Source organism: Mercenaria mercenaria, unplaced genomic scaffold (assembly GCF_021730395.1).
Source record: "Mercenaria mercenaria strain notata unplaced genomic scaffold, MADL_Memer_1 contig_1276, whole genome shotgun sequence".
NCBI lineage: Eukaryota > Metazoa > Mollusca > Bivalvia > Venerida > Veneridae > Mercenaria > Mercenaria mercenaria.
Window position 1 is genome coordinate 133 of NW_026459255.1, and position 19732 is coordinate 19864.

Below are 19732 nucleotides of genomic sequence, written 5' to 3' on the forward strand. Positions count from 1 at the left end.
TTCAAGGTAGCATTTTTAACCTTCCTGTGTGTAAACAAAAGGTTTCTGAATATCAGCAGAAGGTTGTCTTCACTTTTAGAAAAATGGATTATTTCTCTTTAGTCTGAATTACCTTTTCACATCTGGTATAGTTGTTTCTATGAACTATCTTATCATTAAGAAAAAATATGATAAAAAGTGAAATATCACGCATTAAACACTGTAAATATAACGTTTCACATTCATAACGATTTAATATTAATACTTGTATAAGCATTTTCATGATAAGTATTATGTCTTAGGTATTATTACAAACTAAAATACCTTTTTTGTCAATTTAACATCTGATACGTTACCCAGGTTCTAATTTTAGGTTCTTTGGATAACACAGGGATTTCTCCGAAAAGAATAGATAGTACTATTGGAAAGGTTCCGACAATTGAATGTTTATTTGGAACAAATGAAAAGAAAAAAGATCATCGCGGATCTACACCGAACACTGTGGACGTGCATGTTGACGGAAGCTCCACAGATAGGTACACGACAGGTATCCGTTTAATCAATACGTTCACACCAATATCTGTTGAAACCATTCGGAAAGGTCGGCTATTATGTAAGTCCTATAGAGGCATATCAAGAAAAAGTATCACGACAAAAAGTGAAATATCGCTGTATTAAACAATGAAGATATTATGTTGTTTCAAACAAACTGTTACATTTACAAGTGACTTAATAGTTTTAACATTTGTGTAGGTATTTTCAAGATAAGTGTTATATCTTAAGTAATGTAACAAACTCAAAGATCTTTTGTCAGTGGTGTTGCTTTAAACAGAACAGAGTTTAACATTTGATACGGTTCCTAAATTCTGATTTTAGGTTCTTTGGAAAACATAAGGAGTTCTTTTGAAAGCATAAATAGCAACGTTGGTAAGGTTCCGGCAATTGAATGTTTATTTGGGGAAAACTACGAGAAGAAAGATTCTCGAGGATTTACACCGAACATTGTGGACGTGCATGTTGACGGGAGCTTCCCAGATAGGTACACAACAGGTATATGTTTGCTCAGTATGTTTGCACCAATATCCATTCAAACCATTAGCAAAGGCCGGTCATCAGGTTAGTCCTACAGAAGCATACCTATGACAGTGTCACGTCTTGATCTGTCACTTGGCCTGACAATCATCGTCAACTTTTATTGTTCTGTATTCCCAGTCTCCCTCTAATACAGTTAACCATTTCTTAATATGTGTGTCATTGTTTTCTAAACACTTATTGAAACCAATGGACATAAAAGAAGTGACTAGTTTAATAAGAAGTGTATTCAGACCCAAAACTTTAAAATTATACACAGTGTAATCAAACATATAAAGATATATAGACCAACACTGTTTACTAAATGGTTTTATGTCTAAAGTACAACACATTCTTTTTTCTTAAAAATACAGAACTCAAATCACAACAAACATTTGTATTTAAGGTAACGTTGCACTTGTATATTAGGTAACGTAACATGCTCTAGTCAAATCATTTTTGTTTGGAAAACGACATATTTAGTTTTATGTTGGTTTTAGTTTATCGGTCAGTTCAGAGTTGTTTACCTTAGATTTTTCGTTGGTAGGTACTGGAACGTTCTAGATTTCATAGAAGACAATATACATTGGCAAATATGTATTGATAAGAGTAACAGCTCCGTTCCAATATGCGAGATATTGCAAAATGAATAACACAAGCGTTGTTTCAATTCATTTCAACTTGTGATAAATCATGAAAGGTGGAATGCTAATTTTAAATAAAATACTCACTCGTTGTGTAATAAAAAAATATATTAACTATTTAAAGATCGAGGTTTATAAATGTATTGTATAATAACGATTTCCAACTATTAAAACTGTTTTAAATGAAAGTCTTTATACTAAGTACTAATACACTTTAATAAAGCATTAGACACGTAGTTTTTCACTTACATGTTCAGTTTTTCCATTTTGATATTAAACGACAATGCATGTACAGAGCCGAGTCCCAGTAATTGAAATCAAACTACTTTATTCAATAAACTGTATACCATCGCTAAGCAGAACACACTAAAACATCACTTGTGGATTTTATTGTGCTGTTTACGTCTGATTATAAGTAGGAGCAACAAATGCCAGTTACATCTCCATTCGTAAAGTCAGATAATGAAATAAAAACAATTAATCCAACTTTCAAATAACATTGGTGAAATGTGTTCCCGACACGAATTAAAAACTGTGACGTAGGCAGATATCATGTTTATTTGCATGTGCTGTACTTGTTCGATTATGCGCATTGTGTATTCTGTATCTTTATTTACATTTCCAGTGTTGCAATTGTACAATAAATGATACAGTTAATAATTATTGATTTCTGGAGGGAATATTAGGTACGCTGAAATCCGTACAGTAGATCACTAATTTAAACATTAAAGAAATATCTCAAACTATGCTCACACATGTCTTCAGTAAAATATTGGCAAATTCCCCTCGGAACGCCAAAAAACAAGTTTAAGTCTAAATTTTAAACAAAAAAAAAAGGCGCTAATTTTCTGTTGAACGTAATTGACACAATTTGAATTAAAACGAACGATTCGCAAAAGCTGAGATAGTTTAGCATTATTGCAATACACAATCGGTATCAAAATTGTGTTTCCAATACATGTGCTCATTAGATAAATCCTCAATATTTATTTGAAAATAAGGGATGTGATTTGTATAATTGCAACACTGTGAGTTGCTCTAATTAGTGACAAATGACTAAAACAATAGAAATTCGTACGTGATTTGGATAGACAAAACGACAGTGAGGTAACAATATATTCTTATATTGTTTTTATTCAAGAGTTGTAAGCTACAATATATAATACCCATTTTTAAGAAAATCAAACTGGAAGTTAGAAATAACAGAAAAAAAATTAGGTCATGAGTCATCATATACCTGTCAAAATTTGTAATGTGTTTTCACGAGCTGACAAAAATATTTTTATCTCTCTATTCTGCAATTGCATTGTTTTCGTAAGTATTTTGGTCGGATATTATAGTGTGTAACTTACTTTACATTCCACATTGATATTTGTGCTTGAAATTGCTTTGTTGAGTTCACCGAAGTCACGTATGAATTTCTATTGTTTTAGTTTATTGTCTGTTATAAAGGTACCCAACCTCAATATTAAGATATAAGAATTGTTCCCTTCTGGTTGACAAAGAAAACTATTTGGTTGAATCATAACATGACGGTTTTTGGAAAGAACTGAATATTCTTTGGTTTTTTTGTTATTCACCGGACATTCGAAACGTGACATCACCTTAAAACATTTATATGTTGAAATAATGCATTTTACGTCAATTTGATGCTCTCTAGCAGATGTCGTACAAATGTGCAAAAAAACAAAACACATTGGCTTTTAAAAGGAAAATATTACATGTATAAAGACATTTCACAAACAGTTTATTCATATGAATAGAAAATTTAACATGCTGCAGTTTATATGTACATAAATTAAATGAACTCTAGTGTGCATTTTACAATGTTTTTTGTTTATGGATAGGAGCTGCACATAATCATATATTGAAAAAATATGCGACTTGAAATATGTATTTGTTTCTGATAAAACTTGAGGTAAGTTTTTGTATATATGACTACGATCTTTACAAGAATTGAAAATGTTTCTTTTTTTCCTAACATTTGGGGTTTATACAAAGAGTTTGAGTAGAGATTTAGTCTTATTGTTTTAGTAAAGATACTACAATACTTACAGTGAAGTTGTTTTATATTGTACATTTCCTTGTCTGATCCCCTTTCTTACCACATTTCGAAACAACAATGCTTATACAAGGCAATATCGTCTATTTAACGTTTCTGACATGAATGTTGCTGTAAAATAAAATACACATATATGGCAAATTTCTTTTTGAATTATTCCCTTTACGAAACGTTACAAAGGATAAATATATCTACGATTAGATTCCAGATACGAGAAATGATTCACCAGTTTAAAACAATGTTAATAGTATCACCATCTCGCGCTGGGTACTGTCAAATTTCGGCCTAGAGAACTATTAGGTTATTCTAGGTTATTGAAAAATGTTTTAAATCTGACGAATCTCGACGCATACAAAAATGTATTAGAAATCGTTAGATAACATTTGTTACCAAACATTTATGCTACATTTAATTTTACAGTTAGTACAGCAAATACAAGCTTGTAGCCGAAAGGATGGAATTGAATGAAAATGCTTTAATATTTAATATTTTCAGATAAAAGTCAAGTTAGTAAAACTGAAGATGTATCAAAAGGAAACACTAATAAACTCGCCACAGAAAGTAAACTTATAGCCGTTATATCACCGGTCCAAGGGGCGGTTGCAAACAGTAAGTCAAATCCCTGTGAAGTTTTTGTTTAGATTTCGTGTATTGTATAACTCCTGAACATTATCATCTTCTAAATACGCGTTAATTGTTATTTTAAAAGTTATTTGCTTTAATTTGAGAGTGATTTCATTTATATCCCGAAATTATCTGGAGATCTAATCAGTAACAACAACTTTAGGAAATATTGATTTTTTTTTCACATTCCATTTTATTTTTGATTTACATTCAGAATGTCATTCTGTGGAAGGCAATTTCTACGGAGGACAGCAACTGACACGAGAACGTCTTCAGCTTTCTGGAGGCAGTGAAAATACACCAAAAGGTACTAATTATTGATAGTAAATACAAAAATATAAAAATATATCATTCTGAGTTGGTGGCTTATCACCTAGAACATAGTGTAGAAATCAAACGATAGTATTTGCAGCATATAGAGTAATGTGCTATTTTTTAGAATTGGCGAATCAAAAAGTGCATTTTACATTAGAGTTAGTAGCAAGACAACACACTCACTCAAAGAATACCTTTAATGTTCATCCAGAGGAAAAAAATAACAAAGGACCGACCAACAACGTGACATCACCGTCACATGCTGAGAATCGAATTGTTCATGTGAAGGAACCAGCCGAGTCTGATGAAAAGGGTAATTGCTTAACATAATTCCATATCGCTTATTTAATCACAATTGCTCGTGCAGTTATGTTTGTTCTGTTGTTTGTCAAATAACCGACAATGGTAAAATGTTGCAAAATGGCACAAATCTATAACGTTGTGTGCATTAGCCTCGCTGCTTATCAAAAGAAAGGTCAACAATGTATACTGTTTCATGACCACAATTAGTACATTTGATATTTCAGTTATGTATTTGTTGTACGGTAGGCAAAATAACACTTATATGTTTATGAGTAATTAAACAACTGACAACTGTAGCATTTAATTCACTTATCTAGCTTCTCCTAACTGTTGCTAGCTAAGTTCTGCTGTTTCCCTTAATTGTATTCCTTTTTGGTTAAGAAAGTAGAGCTTGAAGCCGAGTCAGTTAATTTCAGTCAAGAGAAGTAGTTTTTTTTTATGAATAGAACTTAAGTTGACAAGTAGTTAAGTCTATACCGATATGCCCTCTAAGATACAAAAATGTAAAATTTCTTTCTATATTTACGATACAATTACAATTTTAAACAGATTTGGTATGATGATGTCATTTCAATAAAACGGTGTACGGCACCAATGTTTGGCTTTCTTATGCAAGAAAAACAAATTACTTCTGGAACTGCAGCGTGACTTAATTTATTGTAGGTTCCAAAATAGAACACACTGGCTAAATAAGAATTTAATGGAACGAAAAGTTCTATACCGGTGACTCCTTTTGTGCATTTATACATAGTGTCCGATTAACGGAAATTTTGAAAATGGGATAATATTCCTATGAGCATTAGTCAGTAAAAATCCACAGTCGCTTTTAAGAATATTGCGTAGATTTTGATACATGTATGGGCATTTTCAGTGTATTTTGTAATTACCCACATGTATCGTAATGGTTTTTATGTTTCAACATTTATTATATAACGCCACTGAATACGTTCTTGTAGCAAAAAATAGGTGTTTTGTCAAAGGAAACCGTTTCAGTTTCTGTCCCAAGATGCTGTCCAAAATTGAGACAGATATTTTAGTAGTACCGTAAGAGTCTGTTCATTACATATGGAATATAGTTTTACAATGGGTCTGAATTGTTGCTTCGACAACTTTCTCAAGACAAATGAAAACAATCAAAAGAAGAATTAAGCAACAGCTCCACCACAATGAAGAATCGGAAATAACTTTTTCTTAATTATATTGGAATTTTTCTTCTTACAAATGGAATTTTAAAATATATTGCCTCTCAATATCAAAATTATACTTGCAAGCAAGAGACATTTTCTTATCGAGCAAATATTATTGATTTATTTAATATAGTAAACATAGTTTTAGAAACTGTTACATAAATTATTTATAGTTCCTCGAAACAAACATAAATGTGTCCTGTTCTTTTTAACTTTAGGTGCTGCAAATACTGAAATCGACTGGATAAAATTATTTAGAGACATAGTGCCGCACCTACCAATAGACGACTGTTCCTGGACGTTTTTTGCGATAGACCTTTTACGTATACCTTGCTGTTATATCATTTCAAATTAATCTTTGATCTACAGGCTATCATATTTGCTAAACAATGACATAACTTCACGACCGTTTACTGAAATAGTGTTTATTTATTTGAATGTGATAATCTTGTTGATCTTTTCGTAATGCTGATTCAAATAGCTTTAAATGTTTATCTTTATTTAATACAATTTAAATAAAGTTTGTACTATTTCTTGCCTGAAAAACACTAACTGAAATATAATATTATATGCTGTTTTAGATATTAGCCATGAACAATGTGGTTTACCAAAAAATGTCAGTAATGAGATGAACAAAATAAAACAGAACAACAAACGGCTAGACCTTGCTTATCTCGAATTGCTGAATATCTGGTACAGCATGATGGGTAGTGAAGCGAGTTTAGAACATATTGAAAGTGCATTAAAGAGATTGGACAACAAGGTCATTATGGAAGAATTCGAACGAATCAAAGAGTGAGTCTCCAAAAAGGTTTTTCTCCAATCTAGATATGAATAGATATGACTCCATGTATGCATATTTAACATCTTAAATGGTATAATGGAAGTACAACAGTGCAAAAACTTCAATTTGTGCACCTATATATAAATATGTAAACCTTTACTTATAGCTACAGGAGGTAGTTTTTCTGTTTGTGTTGGGTTTTACGTTAATTATAGATCATATGGCAATTTTCCGGCTTTGATGACGAAGGAAGACCCTAGGCGTCACTCCGTACATTATTTCATCACGAGCGGGCACCTAGATGGAACTCTCAACCTTCAGTAAGCCAGCTGGATGGCTTCTTTAATTGAAGAATTCAGCATCCCGAATGAGGCTCGAACCCACATCGGTGAGGGGCAAGTAATTCTAAGTCCGCGACCTTAACCATTCGGTATCGGAAGCCCATCTGAGAGTGGTAGATTGTATACGCAGAAGAAAATTTCAGTAAATACGACACCAAGATTAATGCAATTAATGATAATCATTTAAACATTATTATCTAAAAAGTCGCTTTTAATCTCCCATGATAAGAGTCGACTCAGAAAATTGTAGAGGTTCTATCATATAATTTGTTGTGTAAAATTTTAATTAAGGCTATATGAATTAATGCAGTGGGTAAATTACAAGCAAAATGTCATATTTAGTGGTATGCACGTGCACATTTAGACACGCTGGACGCGTCATACATGTATCTATTTAATGTTGCTTTAATTTGGACGCAGAAATCTACTTACACTTGCTTATTTTCTGCTGAATTTTCAGTTAAATCTTATTACGATGTTAGAAGCTTTTTTATGGATATTTAAATGTTTGCTTTTTGTCTTACAGCAATCCTCCTACAAGAAAAATATTTGCCCAGAAAACGGAGACATCATTAATGCCAAGGAGAAAAAATGAACAATTTCCACTAGCCCAACGTCCATTATTCGTTTATGCCCAACATGAAAGTACACATGAAATAGCGGAGACACACGACCTTCTTTCTCACACAGAGGATGGACACTTTGTCCAATTAACAAACTTTAGCGCTACATCTCAAACACAGACGTCCCAATCTTTTCTATCAGACCCATCAAGACTAGTGCGGCAAAAAGTGCAACAGCGCAGCAAGGAAAAGTATTACGACAATGATCCATATCATAAGGTTAGATGGCGAGGTTCCAAAAATAAAAAGAGATCTTCACGAAGGAAATCAAAAATGAAAAAGAAGCTTAAAATGGCTGAAGAAATGAGAAAATTGGAGTCAGAGAACTCTTCTCTTAAAAATGAAAATATCACACTTATTAAAACAATCTTACCGTTTGACAAGATTCGTTTGAGTCGGCAGCAATATAACACATTCGTTGACTATACTGTAAATAAAATAATGGAGCACAACCACGTTTCAAGAAAGACTGTGCTGTCAATAACGTATGAAGCGTACACTGAAATAGCTGAGACGAAAAATGGCGGAAGATATATACTTTATAGTGGGAGTCCAAACTTAAATTTGGATAAGGATCAATATGATGACCTAGTGTTTTATGTGAAATTTGCAAGGACTAGAGTACTGAATGAAATAGAAGAACTCCAAGGTAATGGCGATACTCTGTTCCTATTTATCACATATGATGGAAAATCAGCCCTTGAACTGTACCAGGTGAGTGGAAATCTGATAATTCAATATGTAAGACTAATGATATGCAGGCGTTATTGTTCCATAAGGTCTGTGATTCTTATATGAGGCACATTGCTATTGTTTCTCTCTCTCTCTACCTGTGCATATTTAGATTTCTACCTTCCACCCCTCTTACATCCAGCATGATATTACTGAAACAGATATGTCTTTGATATAAAGTCTCATAGCGCATCTCGTCAACACGTCCCCATTTTTTTAAAAAAAGGAAACTGCCCGCACTTCTTCTCCATTGCTATTTATAGGATTTGAATGTCACTAACTAGTCGCGCAATTATTCCGTGTCGATGATTGAAATGGTATTTTTGCCATTTGATAATTCTAGCTGGATTAAGCGGAAAATAGAAAAATTCTAAAGATTAAGTCGAACAATTATTGTCATGTTGCTTTTTTCAGAGGCAATCGCGTTTGAAGAAAAGAAGAAATCTGTTAAATTCGTTTGAACCAGATTATTGCTCTTGTAGTAGTGGAAGTTCATCTTCAGAGACAGAAAGCAGTGGCGTTCATGATATTGAAACAGGAGAAGGTCTTAAAAGCCAAATACATACAAGCTCAGCCTCTTCTTCCATGTATGATAATCGTGTAAACGACTTTTGTGTGGAAACTTACAACTTACCAGCGATATCCGAGAACAATAAATCCCTCAAAAATAAACACACTGTGTCCACACATCAAAATGAGTCATATTCTGCAACAATTTATAGCCGACGAAGACGTAATGAGGAGATTGAGGAAAATCACGACTGCAACGATAACGAGGATATCACAGTAGTAAAAGGATTGCCTGAAAGTGGAGGTTTTGAAGTAGAAAACGAAATGTCAGCAGAATGTATACCAGTTGAAGAGAATAGAAATCAGGCAATGTCAGAGCCATTGCGTACGCGTAACAGAAATATTGCAAATCACAACAACGGGGTGCAAGAAAATGATTCTGACATGTCATTTGAAGATTTGATGGAGGACATTGATAAAGAACTAGCATGTACAACGTCTTTATGAATGAATTCGATTTTTAGTTTTATATAGACAGACAGGAAAGATAGTTTGTATATAGTCAAAATAATAGCATAATCGAATAATTCTAAATCAGGTGAAATACGTATTTTTGTGTCACTGTACACGTTTTGAAATGCCTTACAAATTAAAATCAATTAGAAATGAGGCATTTCTTTAAAACAAATAACCTGTACGATAAGTAACGGTTCGTGTTACTAATTTGTAACAAATATTCATATTTTCATTTTTATTAGTACGCCTCCATTTGATTAAATTTATTATCATCCGATCACAGTAACATTGTAGTCACATTTGGTTTTTCGTTATAGGACACTGAACAATTCAGGAAACCGTGTCAATATCATAAATAAATGGTTAGCTATGAGTGTATAAATTCACCTCATCCATATTTACAGTTGACTGGTATCAGCCCTTCGTTCCACACATTAACTGAGCTTCTCACTTAAGAATCGTATTTAAATGTTTTCTATACGGTAGGCACAGAAATAATGTATTTTTACTAGCAATAATCTTTGATAAATGTGCTCTTGATTTAATTTCTTTGTGCATTTTGATAAACTAAAGACTTTACCCTCCAAATTTTTAATATCCTACATTTTAGCATATCGGAAAGTATTTTGGGAATAAGTTTATTTACCGCAGCAGTTTGAACGCCAGTAAAATGCATATGTATCCATAGATATTTTCGCAGAAATTTCTGTCTCTTAATGGTTTTTAGACAATGAGTTGAATAAAGATTATATTGTAGGGAAAAATATAATACATTGTACTTGTAAGATGTAAAAACAATGATTCGAGACTAAATGTGCTTTTCTGGCTTTTTGATAGTACACATGCATTTTGTTTTGAGTAAGCAAATGTGAAAGCGTATATTATGAATTGTTTCTTCAAATAAAAAAGATGCAGATAAATTCTTTCTTCGAAGTTTATAAACTTATAATTTTACAAATATAGAAAACTCATTTATATATTTTAAACAGAACATACTCTGATTGTTTATATTGTTTCAGATGATATATAGCATGCAAGGAATTCTTGACGAAAGCGTTTGTGCTTGAAATGAAAATAATTTTGTAATGTATGCACAAAGTTTATGTCTTTACTGAAATATATATTGAAACAGAAGTGAGCACCGTAGAATTGATTTAAACTTGTTAAAAGGATTATATTTTAATATATATTTATATGGTTTGTCAATACACTTGACACAAATAAGGGTCAACACTTACCAAAGAATATAAGACTGCTTGTCAGTATATCAGCTATTTTCATAGATAAACCAAATAAGATGATTGTCAAATAACTTTAGAACTCAATATTTATATACTTAAGAGGAGAAAGTTTTCAGATGAGTATACCTTACATCATTAATTTCCTTAGACTTCAAAATTATGTTTATTACTAATTACGAAGCTACAGATAATAAGGTTGGTCGAATGTCCTATATGAATATTCGAAAATAAATCTCACCTCGTGCGCATGACATCATCCCAAGCTTTTATTATATTTCAACTGACTTATGATAGTAGGTTGTCCTCCTTGAAAGTAACCCGAGAAATAGTATTGGTTACCGGCTGAATAAACTTTGAGCACTAGAGTATATAGCAAAACTATGTTCAACGGTTAATTGCAAATATTTCTTTACATTTCTGAATGTTTTAGCAGCTGTGACATTATACATCAATTTCTCCTCTTTAGTTCTTTCACTTCAGAGGACAATAGATCATGTTATTCCATTAAAAATATGACAACTTATTAGCACATGTGTAGGTGTGCTTGACTTTATGAACATTATGATGACATATTTAAAAAGATGAAAGCACCTCGCTTCCATTTAACGTCAAAGTTAACCAAGGAACTAAAACATGGCGGTTTTGTTGTAGCTCTATTGTAGCTTACGCGTTATTGATTTATAGAACCACTTTCTCAGATGAAGACTTCAACGCCCCAATTGAGGCTCAAACCCACATCGATGAGGGGCAAGTGTTTTGAAGTCAGCGTTCAAACTCACATCGATGAGGGGCAAGTGATCTGAAGTCAGCGCTCAGACCAAGATGGGCAAGTGATCTGAAGTCAGCGCTCAAAACCACATTGTCGAGGGGCAAGTGATTTGAGGTCAGCGACCTTAACCACTCGGCCATGGAGGTCACCTAACCCCCACTATTAATAAGTAGACGGAATGAATTAAAAAAGTTTTTATATATCAATGACATTTTCTAAATGTTTATGATGATGATATACAAATAGATTCATTACTTCTCTTTTTATATCAATGATCAAAGGAAAGAAAACTCGTTATTTCTCATCATAAGCTCGCCATGCTTATCTCGGGCTCATGACTGACATCTTATCTCGAGCGCACGACATAATATTTGGAGCGAACGACATCCTATCGCGTGCGCATAACATATTTTCTCGAGCGCACATCTTATCACGAGCTCACGGCATTTTAGCATTGAAAATGAGCATTGCGCAGCAGCCTTCCATAGGTTCTATACAAAACTGAAGTTTTATTTTTACCATAAATAGAAACCGCACCCAGAAAGATAAAAATAAAAGTACTTTTTGAAAATTTTAAAATACAAAGCTGATGGCTATCGTAGATGATTTGTGTCATTTCGGTCACAGCGACAACGACAAACAGGTTACGGCGCCCAACCGAACGTCACTTTTCCGAATGCTATCCCGCCGAATGTCGTTAAGGTGCACGACCATACGTAACCCCGCCGAATGTCGCACAGCACGACACTATGTATACGTGAGTGCGTCCGTCCGTCCGCCCAGTTAATGTTTATTCAGATCATATCTTTGTCGTACATACTTTAGACTTTACTCAGATGGATTCTCGCGTGAAAACATAAGATCTCTATTTGTTATGGAAAGGCGGGCGCTTGTATACAAGCTCTATTTGGTCAATGTCACACTTGGCTCAGGGGTCATGCTGGCGAAAATCTAGATACATAGTATCTTCCCAATGAACGACACCAAAAATTTAACGGACAGATGGACGTGTAGGCGCTTGTACACACACATTGTCCTCTATCGGACTGTTTGTCAAAAAAAAAATCTTGCAATTTAAAAATGACGTTGATAGGCTCACTGAAGGATTGAAGGTTGGGATTGAGGTAAGATGATTGGGGTAACTGAGCAATTTCCATTTGTTTCGCTTCATTAGTGACAAAATATAATCACAATTATTAAATCTCACTACCTTTTATTTCCAATATAATTAATACTATATCATTCATGAAAGCAAAAACACGACATTTGGGAGACAACGCTCGGCAGGGCGACTTTTGGTTGGGTGATATTCAGTGGGGCGAATTTTTGCGGGACGACATTCGGCGGGGCTAACCACGTTTGTCGTTGTCGCTGCGACAGAACAAAATAATGAAACGGCACAAATATGCCACTCTGGCTGTAACATTCAAAATATGCATTTATTTTGTTGTGCTAACGTCACACGAACACAATTTAGGTCATATAACGACTTTCCATCTTTTTATGGTGAAGGAGACCCCAAGTGCCCCTTCTTGCATTATGTAAGGATAGAGATAAGATGTCGAGTGCACGAGATAAGAACTCAAGCGAACGAGGTAACACGGCTTGCGCTCGACATAAAATGTCGTGACCACGAGATAAGATGTCGTGCGCTCGAGATAAGATCAGGTGCGCACGAGCTGAGGTTTTTTTCTACTGTTCAGTTATGAGTTGAATAATTAAGATTTACAACGACCAAGTCAGTACTTGAATAACGGGGTACGAGAATGAAAAACCTTGTTTTGGATTTTTCAAATATAATCATCAAACAATAAGTAATTTTTCAATTAAATATAGATGAACATTTCTAACATAAGATCGTATGAAAAATGTTGAGAATAAACAGATTTGGCCTGTCTCTGTTGCATGTAATAAGTAACCTTCATTTAAAAAATTTTGGGAGTGGGAGTATTTTGTTTTAGTTGCACTAAACAGCTAAGTTTCTTTACATTTCATTTTTGACGTTATATAGAAACATAAGTGGCATATAGCATCAGCAAAATAGTGTTTTTATATACAATGTAGTTTTGAAAAATATTTTGAAAGAACAATGTCTTTACTAAGCAAACTCTTAGTTTTAGTTTAAATTACTTTATATTTTAAGACTCTTTAAGACCCTTCGTAAGGCCCTAATGTAATTCCTTGATGATTTCGGAGCAGTTGTGCGGAGGTAAATCACGACAAATTGAAAGCCATAATATCACTGATAAGAAAATTGAACCGGAATATGCCGAAAATATGCAAAATGAGAATTTGTACTGATTGTACTGATCACTCCTGTATGGTTTAGTAGCGATCCGCCGAATAAAATACGAAAAGTGACCAATATAAATTTGATGAATCAAGGCCATAAATCCACTGACAATCAAAAAAGCGGAACATTTGATGATATGCAAAACTAGGCTTGAAAAGTTTGATGTAAATCAATCCAGTGGTGTTAGAGGAGCTGTGTGACAAACTTGTACAGATTATTTCGTAAATACACATGCTTATGTCAAATCAGTAATAAAAAGATGATGTCTATCAGAAAAAAAGGAGAAAATAAAAATTATCTGAAATGATCGGCCTTTTCATCAAAATTATTTGCAAACTAAATGCTCACAGGAAGTCGATATTTTATCATTAAAGGTAAGTTCTTGTTACAATTTTAGACCGAATACTGCTTGTTTGTAGCAACTGTCGACAACCTCTTAACAGGATTCTTTTCTGTTTTATGTCCCGGTTTTCAGGTAAAAGCTGGAATTTATTTTCCAATATATAAACTTCAAACGAGAGATTAATCATTTTCAATGGGCGTTTCATCCATTATAAAGTGTAAATCGTCAGTAAAATTTCACAAAAGGATTATAAAAACAAACACTAAAATGTCGATAGTTTGGTTGTAGGATGTACCTTAAAGTCTTGCTGATTTTTTTTTCTATCCTATCGTTATCTCTGTAACTACATGATGGATCTGCTTAAAACTTGAAATAGTTATTTCTCATCATCTGACACAAGGGTCATAACTCTAGACCAGTATTTCCTGACTTATCCCCCCTTCAGTGACAGCTCAAGCACCCACAAATGTGTCTAGTTTCACTGTCGAGCATCGTAATAGTCGAGAGCGCAGTCTCATGTGACAGGCCTTCTTGGCTAAATTTGATTTGGCCATGAGATTTATATGTCCAACATGGCGCTTGTTAAAGCAAAATTTAAAAGTGTGTTTACTGTCATTTATAACTTTAATTGATATGTAATATTTCTTAGAAGATGTCTTTCATAAGAATTGTAATTGCAAAAAAAATATTTATGTGAACAATCTTTCAAAATATTTGGGTTGTGAGTAAAAGAAAATATGTAAAACGATCACTGCAAACTCTGTTTCTTTAGGTGCATGATCAGATACAGCCATTGGGAGTCACATTGAGTCACTCAGGAATGTTAAAAAGCATGGAACAAATATCCGGCCACTTCAATTCAGGACTTGTTGGTGCCTTAAAAGAAGAACAATCGTTTCGCATTGTGGGGGATAATATAAATTTTCAGTTTGGCGTATCCCATGCCAGAAAAACTACTGGTAAAGCGAGTCATATGGAATACATGTTTAGGTCAGCTGTCATTGTCCAAAAAAACTTGCATTTAATCAGGTGTCTTCCCATAAACCACGTGACTTACGAACATTACCAGCAGCAAGCTTCATCCTTGATGATGCAATCTGGACCATTTTGGCCAGAGATGTTTCACATATAATGAGAAGTATATTAACCGAGTTTTTCCCGCGGCTAAAATTTATTTAAAAAGGCCACCAATAAAGACATACCAGGTGAACATAGCCAAGTATTGTGTAAGAAGAACAAAGTCATACCATTGCCTATCATGGCTAAATGAAAAAAGTATGCAGACGTGGTTGAGATTATGGATGAATTTGAGTCTTTTGTAGAGTCAGTCCATAAAAGTGCCGGAACCCAAATCACATCTGTTCATATAGGAGGTAAACAGTTGACACGCGAGCGATTTTCGGGGGCAAACGTCTGCGTGCTGCAGCATTGTCACCATCTGAGAGATTCACTCAGTTACAGCTTATAACATTTGAGCTATTCCATCTTCAGACGGCAGCCCAAGTAGCATTCTATGAAATTTTATATACACAGCTAACACTGAATTATTTACACTGTATTGAAAAAAGATACGGCTGATGCGGAAGGATGTAGATGGCAATGATGTGACGAATCATTATGATAACTGCAAGGTTCAGGCTACTTCCTTCATTAATGGATATGTTGTGGAGTTTGCATGTCATTACTTTAATATGGAAGACACAGATACTGTCTCATGTATAGCATAACCACTGAGCTCAAACAAGAGTGAGTCTGACATACAGAACTTACTTATACAATTTGCCATGCCTTTTGTTGAAGAAATTCTGAAACAGAATAGGAACAACATTGCTGCAATAAACACTTTGATGAAGACAAATTGGGACAGAATGACATGATACAGGAATATGGCAGAGTAATAGAAATAGGTTTAATGCTAATGGAACTTAATGATATAATTAAAGTACCAGATAGGCGAAGACTTCTTGCAACCATGAAATGCTGTTTGTAAAGGCACATACCAACAGATCAAAGTATGCTTTGGAAAAACTGAGACAGCTTAGTCAACATTACTTAGTGAGAGGCATGCTCAAAGAAGTCTGTATGGATTATTTGTTGATACAGGCGACAGAGTGCTCTAATTATTGCCAAATATAGGTTGTCAACCGTGCTCAAAAGCACAAAATGCCATCGTCATATGATGAAGAAATGCGTATCATCAATGACCTAAGGTCTGTAAGACATTTTACATATATGCATTGGAGACGCATTGACAGTATGAAGAAGGCCCTAAAGAATACAATTAAAAGCTGAATATGGAAAGATTTGCAAAGTAGGTTGAAAATTACCAGTTCAATCTTTCTCATAAATTAGGACAGTGAGATTTCTACAGCATTTGACTGGAAAAGGGATTTTCAGCACAAAGAATCTGATACTGAACAAGAATTATACAATCATGCATATCAATGTCTATGAATATTCAAAAATATTGAATGTTGAACATGTACTAATTAAAAGTTGATTTATTTAAGGTAGTTCTGGACATTTGACAAACAGGAAGTAACAGTTTAACATCATTTTCTCTTGATAACACAGAAGAAAACCTTGGCTTATGAAAAGAAATTTATTGAAACTGCCATTTTTATCTTTCAAATGTACAAATCAAGTATAATTATGCACACATACTTAAATATTTTATCATTTCCTTTAGCTGCATAAAGAAGGTTATAATATTGAGTGAATACCCTTGACTTTCATGATTTTGAACATTCTGAAGAAACTATGTTTTTTGTCGGTACAATGTGCTTATAAAACAACTGCCACAAGATCAATGTTTTTATGAAGATCTTCTGTAGTACAGAGTAAACTTGGTAGTTATAAATTGATGGACCAAAAGTACTATTTTATAACCAAAAACTGTTTTTCTTTTTGTCATGTTGGGTTTTACGTCACATCGACAAGGTTACAGATCATATGGCGATTTTCCAGATTCTTGGAGGAGGAAGACCTCGCGTGCCCCTGTAGGCATTTCTTCGTCATAAAAGGGTGGGCGTGGGGGGCACCTGGGTAGAACCATGGACATTTCCCCAGCCAGCTTGATGGCTTCCTCATAGGCTATCATTCTATGTGTGTAACTTCTGTAATATTTCAGGTTCTTCCCCATGACAACTGGAAAGGCAACGGCGCTTTATACACTTGAGAGTATTGTTGGATAACATGTGCCAGAGATGTATAACTTTGTGTACCTTGCGTTGTTATTTTGAAAATTAATAGCAACGATTAATCAGAAAGCTTTTAATGTTTGTAGTATTAATCATTCATACACCTTGGCGGCCTGATGGAGCTGTTGATGTTCTGGTTAAAATACTACTAGTAGGTTAATTGACAACTGTTTCCCAGCTATGAACTTGGATGTGGCGGTTTATGAGAGCTGTTATATTTCCATCTTTTTAAAAACGCCCAGCACAGCATTTCTGTTTTGTTAGTGGTACTGTTTAATTTTTTTAGCTTGAACAGTTTTGCTTGATAGGTTCCAATTTCGCTTTCATAGTGTTTGGTATTGCTTAATTACCCGTTGTATATGGTGCCTGACTTGTTAATGTCTTTGGACAGTTTCTGTTATATACAGGATCCCCTTTTCTTGGTTCTAGTTTGTTTAGTTCTGTCCATTGGTTTCTACTTTAAGGTTAGTATAATAGATTATTTTAACTGAGGGCCATACGCCGTTTTCTGCCGTATGAACATATTTGCGGATGTCTTTAAATGTATCACGGTATATGACTCATGTGCAAATATCGAGATCGTCTCGACCCGCGTATCTGTGAATTTTTATTGAGAATTCGTCTGTGTTAAATGAGGCTGATATTTCATGTATCAGTCAATCAGGGCGTTTTCGTTACAAGTTATGATTCCTTAAGTATAGGGTTTTGTAAAATTATCAGTGAGAACGTTTGCTTGAGTATGAACTGTTTCCTAAGTTAATTGAAAAAAAGCGAACGGTCTTTATTTAATAATAGAGCACAACATTGTAAAAATGTTAAATACTGAGGATACATATCACTTCTTGCGTTTTTAATGATGGCAAATCACACTGAATTCGTCTTGAAACCGTGACCGAGGTTTGTCGGAAATGATTTCTTGGTTGCATTCTTTGCTTCCAAAGGATCTTTTTACAGATTTTATAAACTATCACAACAGCAATCTTTAAGTGCCGTGTGGCGGCTGTGCCCAGTCTCCCCGTACTTGGATTCAGTGTTGTTATATTTTCTGGTCCTTTGGGATCATGGAGTCCATTCAACATATATGTATCAGACTTCCGCTTAAGCCGGTGCTAGGGGGCGTGAGAGGTGTTGCACATTCCATTACCTCTCATGAACAGATCAATCAAACCGAGTCTGCAATTATTCTTCTTGGTTGCATTCTTTGCTTCCAAAGGCTCTTTTTACAGATTTTATTAACTATCACAACAGCAATCTTTAAGTGCCGTGTGACGGCTGTAAAAGGTCTCCCCGTACTTGGATTCAGTGTTATTATATTTTCTGGTCCTTTGGGATCATGGAGTCCATTTAACATATATGTAATACTACCGCTTAAGCCGGTGCTAGGGGGCGTGAGAGGTGTTGCACATTTCATTACCTCTCATGAACAGACTCAATCAAACCGAGTCTGCTATTATTCTTCTTGGTTGCATCCTTTCCTTCCAAAGGATCTTTTACATATTTTATTAATTATCACAACAGCAATCTTTAAGTGCCGTGTGGCGGCTGTAAAAGGTCTCCCCGTACTTTGATTCAGTGTTGTTATATTTTCTGGTCCTTTGGGACCATGTAGTCCATTCAACATATATGTAATAGACTTCCGCTTAAGCCGGTGCTAGGAGGGGGGGGGGGGGCGGGGGGAGAGGTGTTGCACATTCCATTACCTCTCATGAACAGACTCAATCAAACCGAGTCTGCTATTATTCTTCTCGGTTGCATTCTTTGCTTCCAAAGGATCATTTTACAGATTTTATTAACTATCACAACAGCAATCTTTAAGTGCCGTGTGGCGGCTGTAAAAAGTCTCCCCGTACTTGGATTCAGTGTTGTTATATTTTCTGGTCGTTTTGGATCATGTAGTCCATTCAACATATATGTAATAGACTACCGCTTAAGCCGGTGCTAGGGGGCGTGAGAGGTGTTGCACATTTCATTACCTCTCATGAACAGACTCAATCAAACCGAGTCTGCTATTATTCTTCTTGGTTGCATTCTTTTCTTCCAAAGGATCGTTTTACAGATTTTATTAATTATCACAACAGCAATCTTTAAGTGTCGTGTGGCGGCTGTAAAAGGACTCCCCGTACTTGGATTCGGTGTTGTTAGATGTTCTGGTCCTTTGGGGTCATAGAGTCCATTCAACATATATGTAATAGACT

At 34.5% G+C, this 19732-nt stretch overlaps 1 protein-coding gene across 1 annotated transcript; it reads left to right on the plus strand.

Moving 5' to 3' along the window:
- Positions 1-327: 327 nt before the first annotated feature.
- On the plus strand, positions 328-10617 carry LOC128551575 (uncharacterized). Its single transcript, XM_053532475.1, has 9 exons — positions 328-526; positions 856-1029; positions 4252-4365; positions 4595-4687; positions 4907-5008; positions 6404-6508; positions 6767-6980; positions 7837-8647; positions 9080-10617. Exons 7-9 carry the CDS (start codon positions 6814-6816, stop codon positions 9680-9682), a joined length of 1581 nt encoding a protein of 526 aa, XP_053388450.1. The 5' UTR covers positions 328-526; positions 856-1029; positions 4252-4365; positions 4595-4687; positions 4907-5008; positions 6404-6508; positions 6767-6813; the 3' UTR covers positions 9683-10617.
- The last annotated feature ends 9115 nt before the right edge of the window (positions 10618-19732 follow it).

Excerpts from the sequence above, each read along its gene's own strand:
- LOC128551575 (XM_053532475.1), top strand. The coding sequence starts at position 6,814 with ATGAACAAAATAAAACAGAACAACAAACGGCTAGACCTTGCTTATCTC. Across the intron at positions 6,981-7,836 it reads GAATTCGAACGAATCAAAGA|CAATCCTCCTACAAGAAAAA; the intron begins GTGAGTCTCCAA and ends TTTGTCTTACAG. Across the intron at positions 8,648-9,079 it reads CAGCCCTTGAACTGTACCAG|AGGCAATCGCGTTTGAAGAA; the intron begins GTGAGTGGAAAT and ends TGCTTTTTTCAG.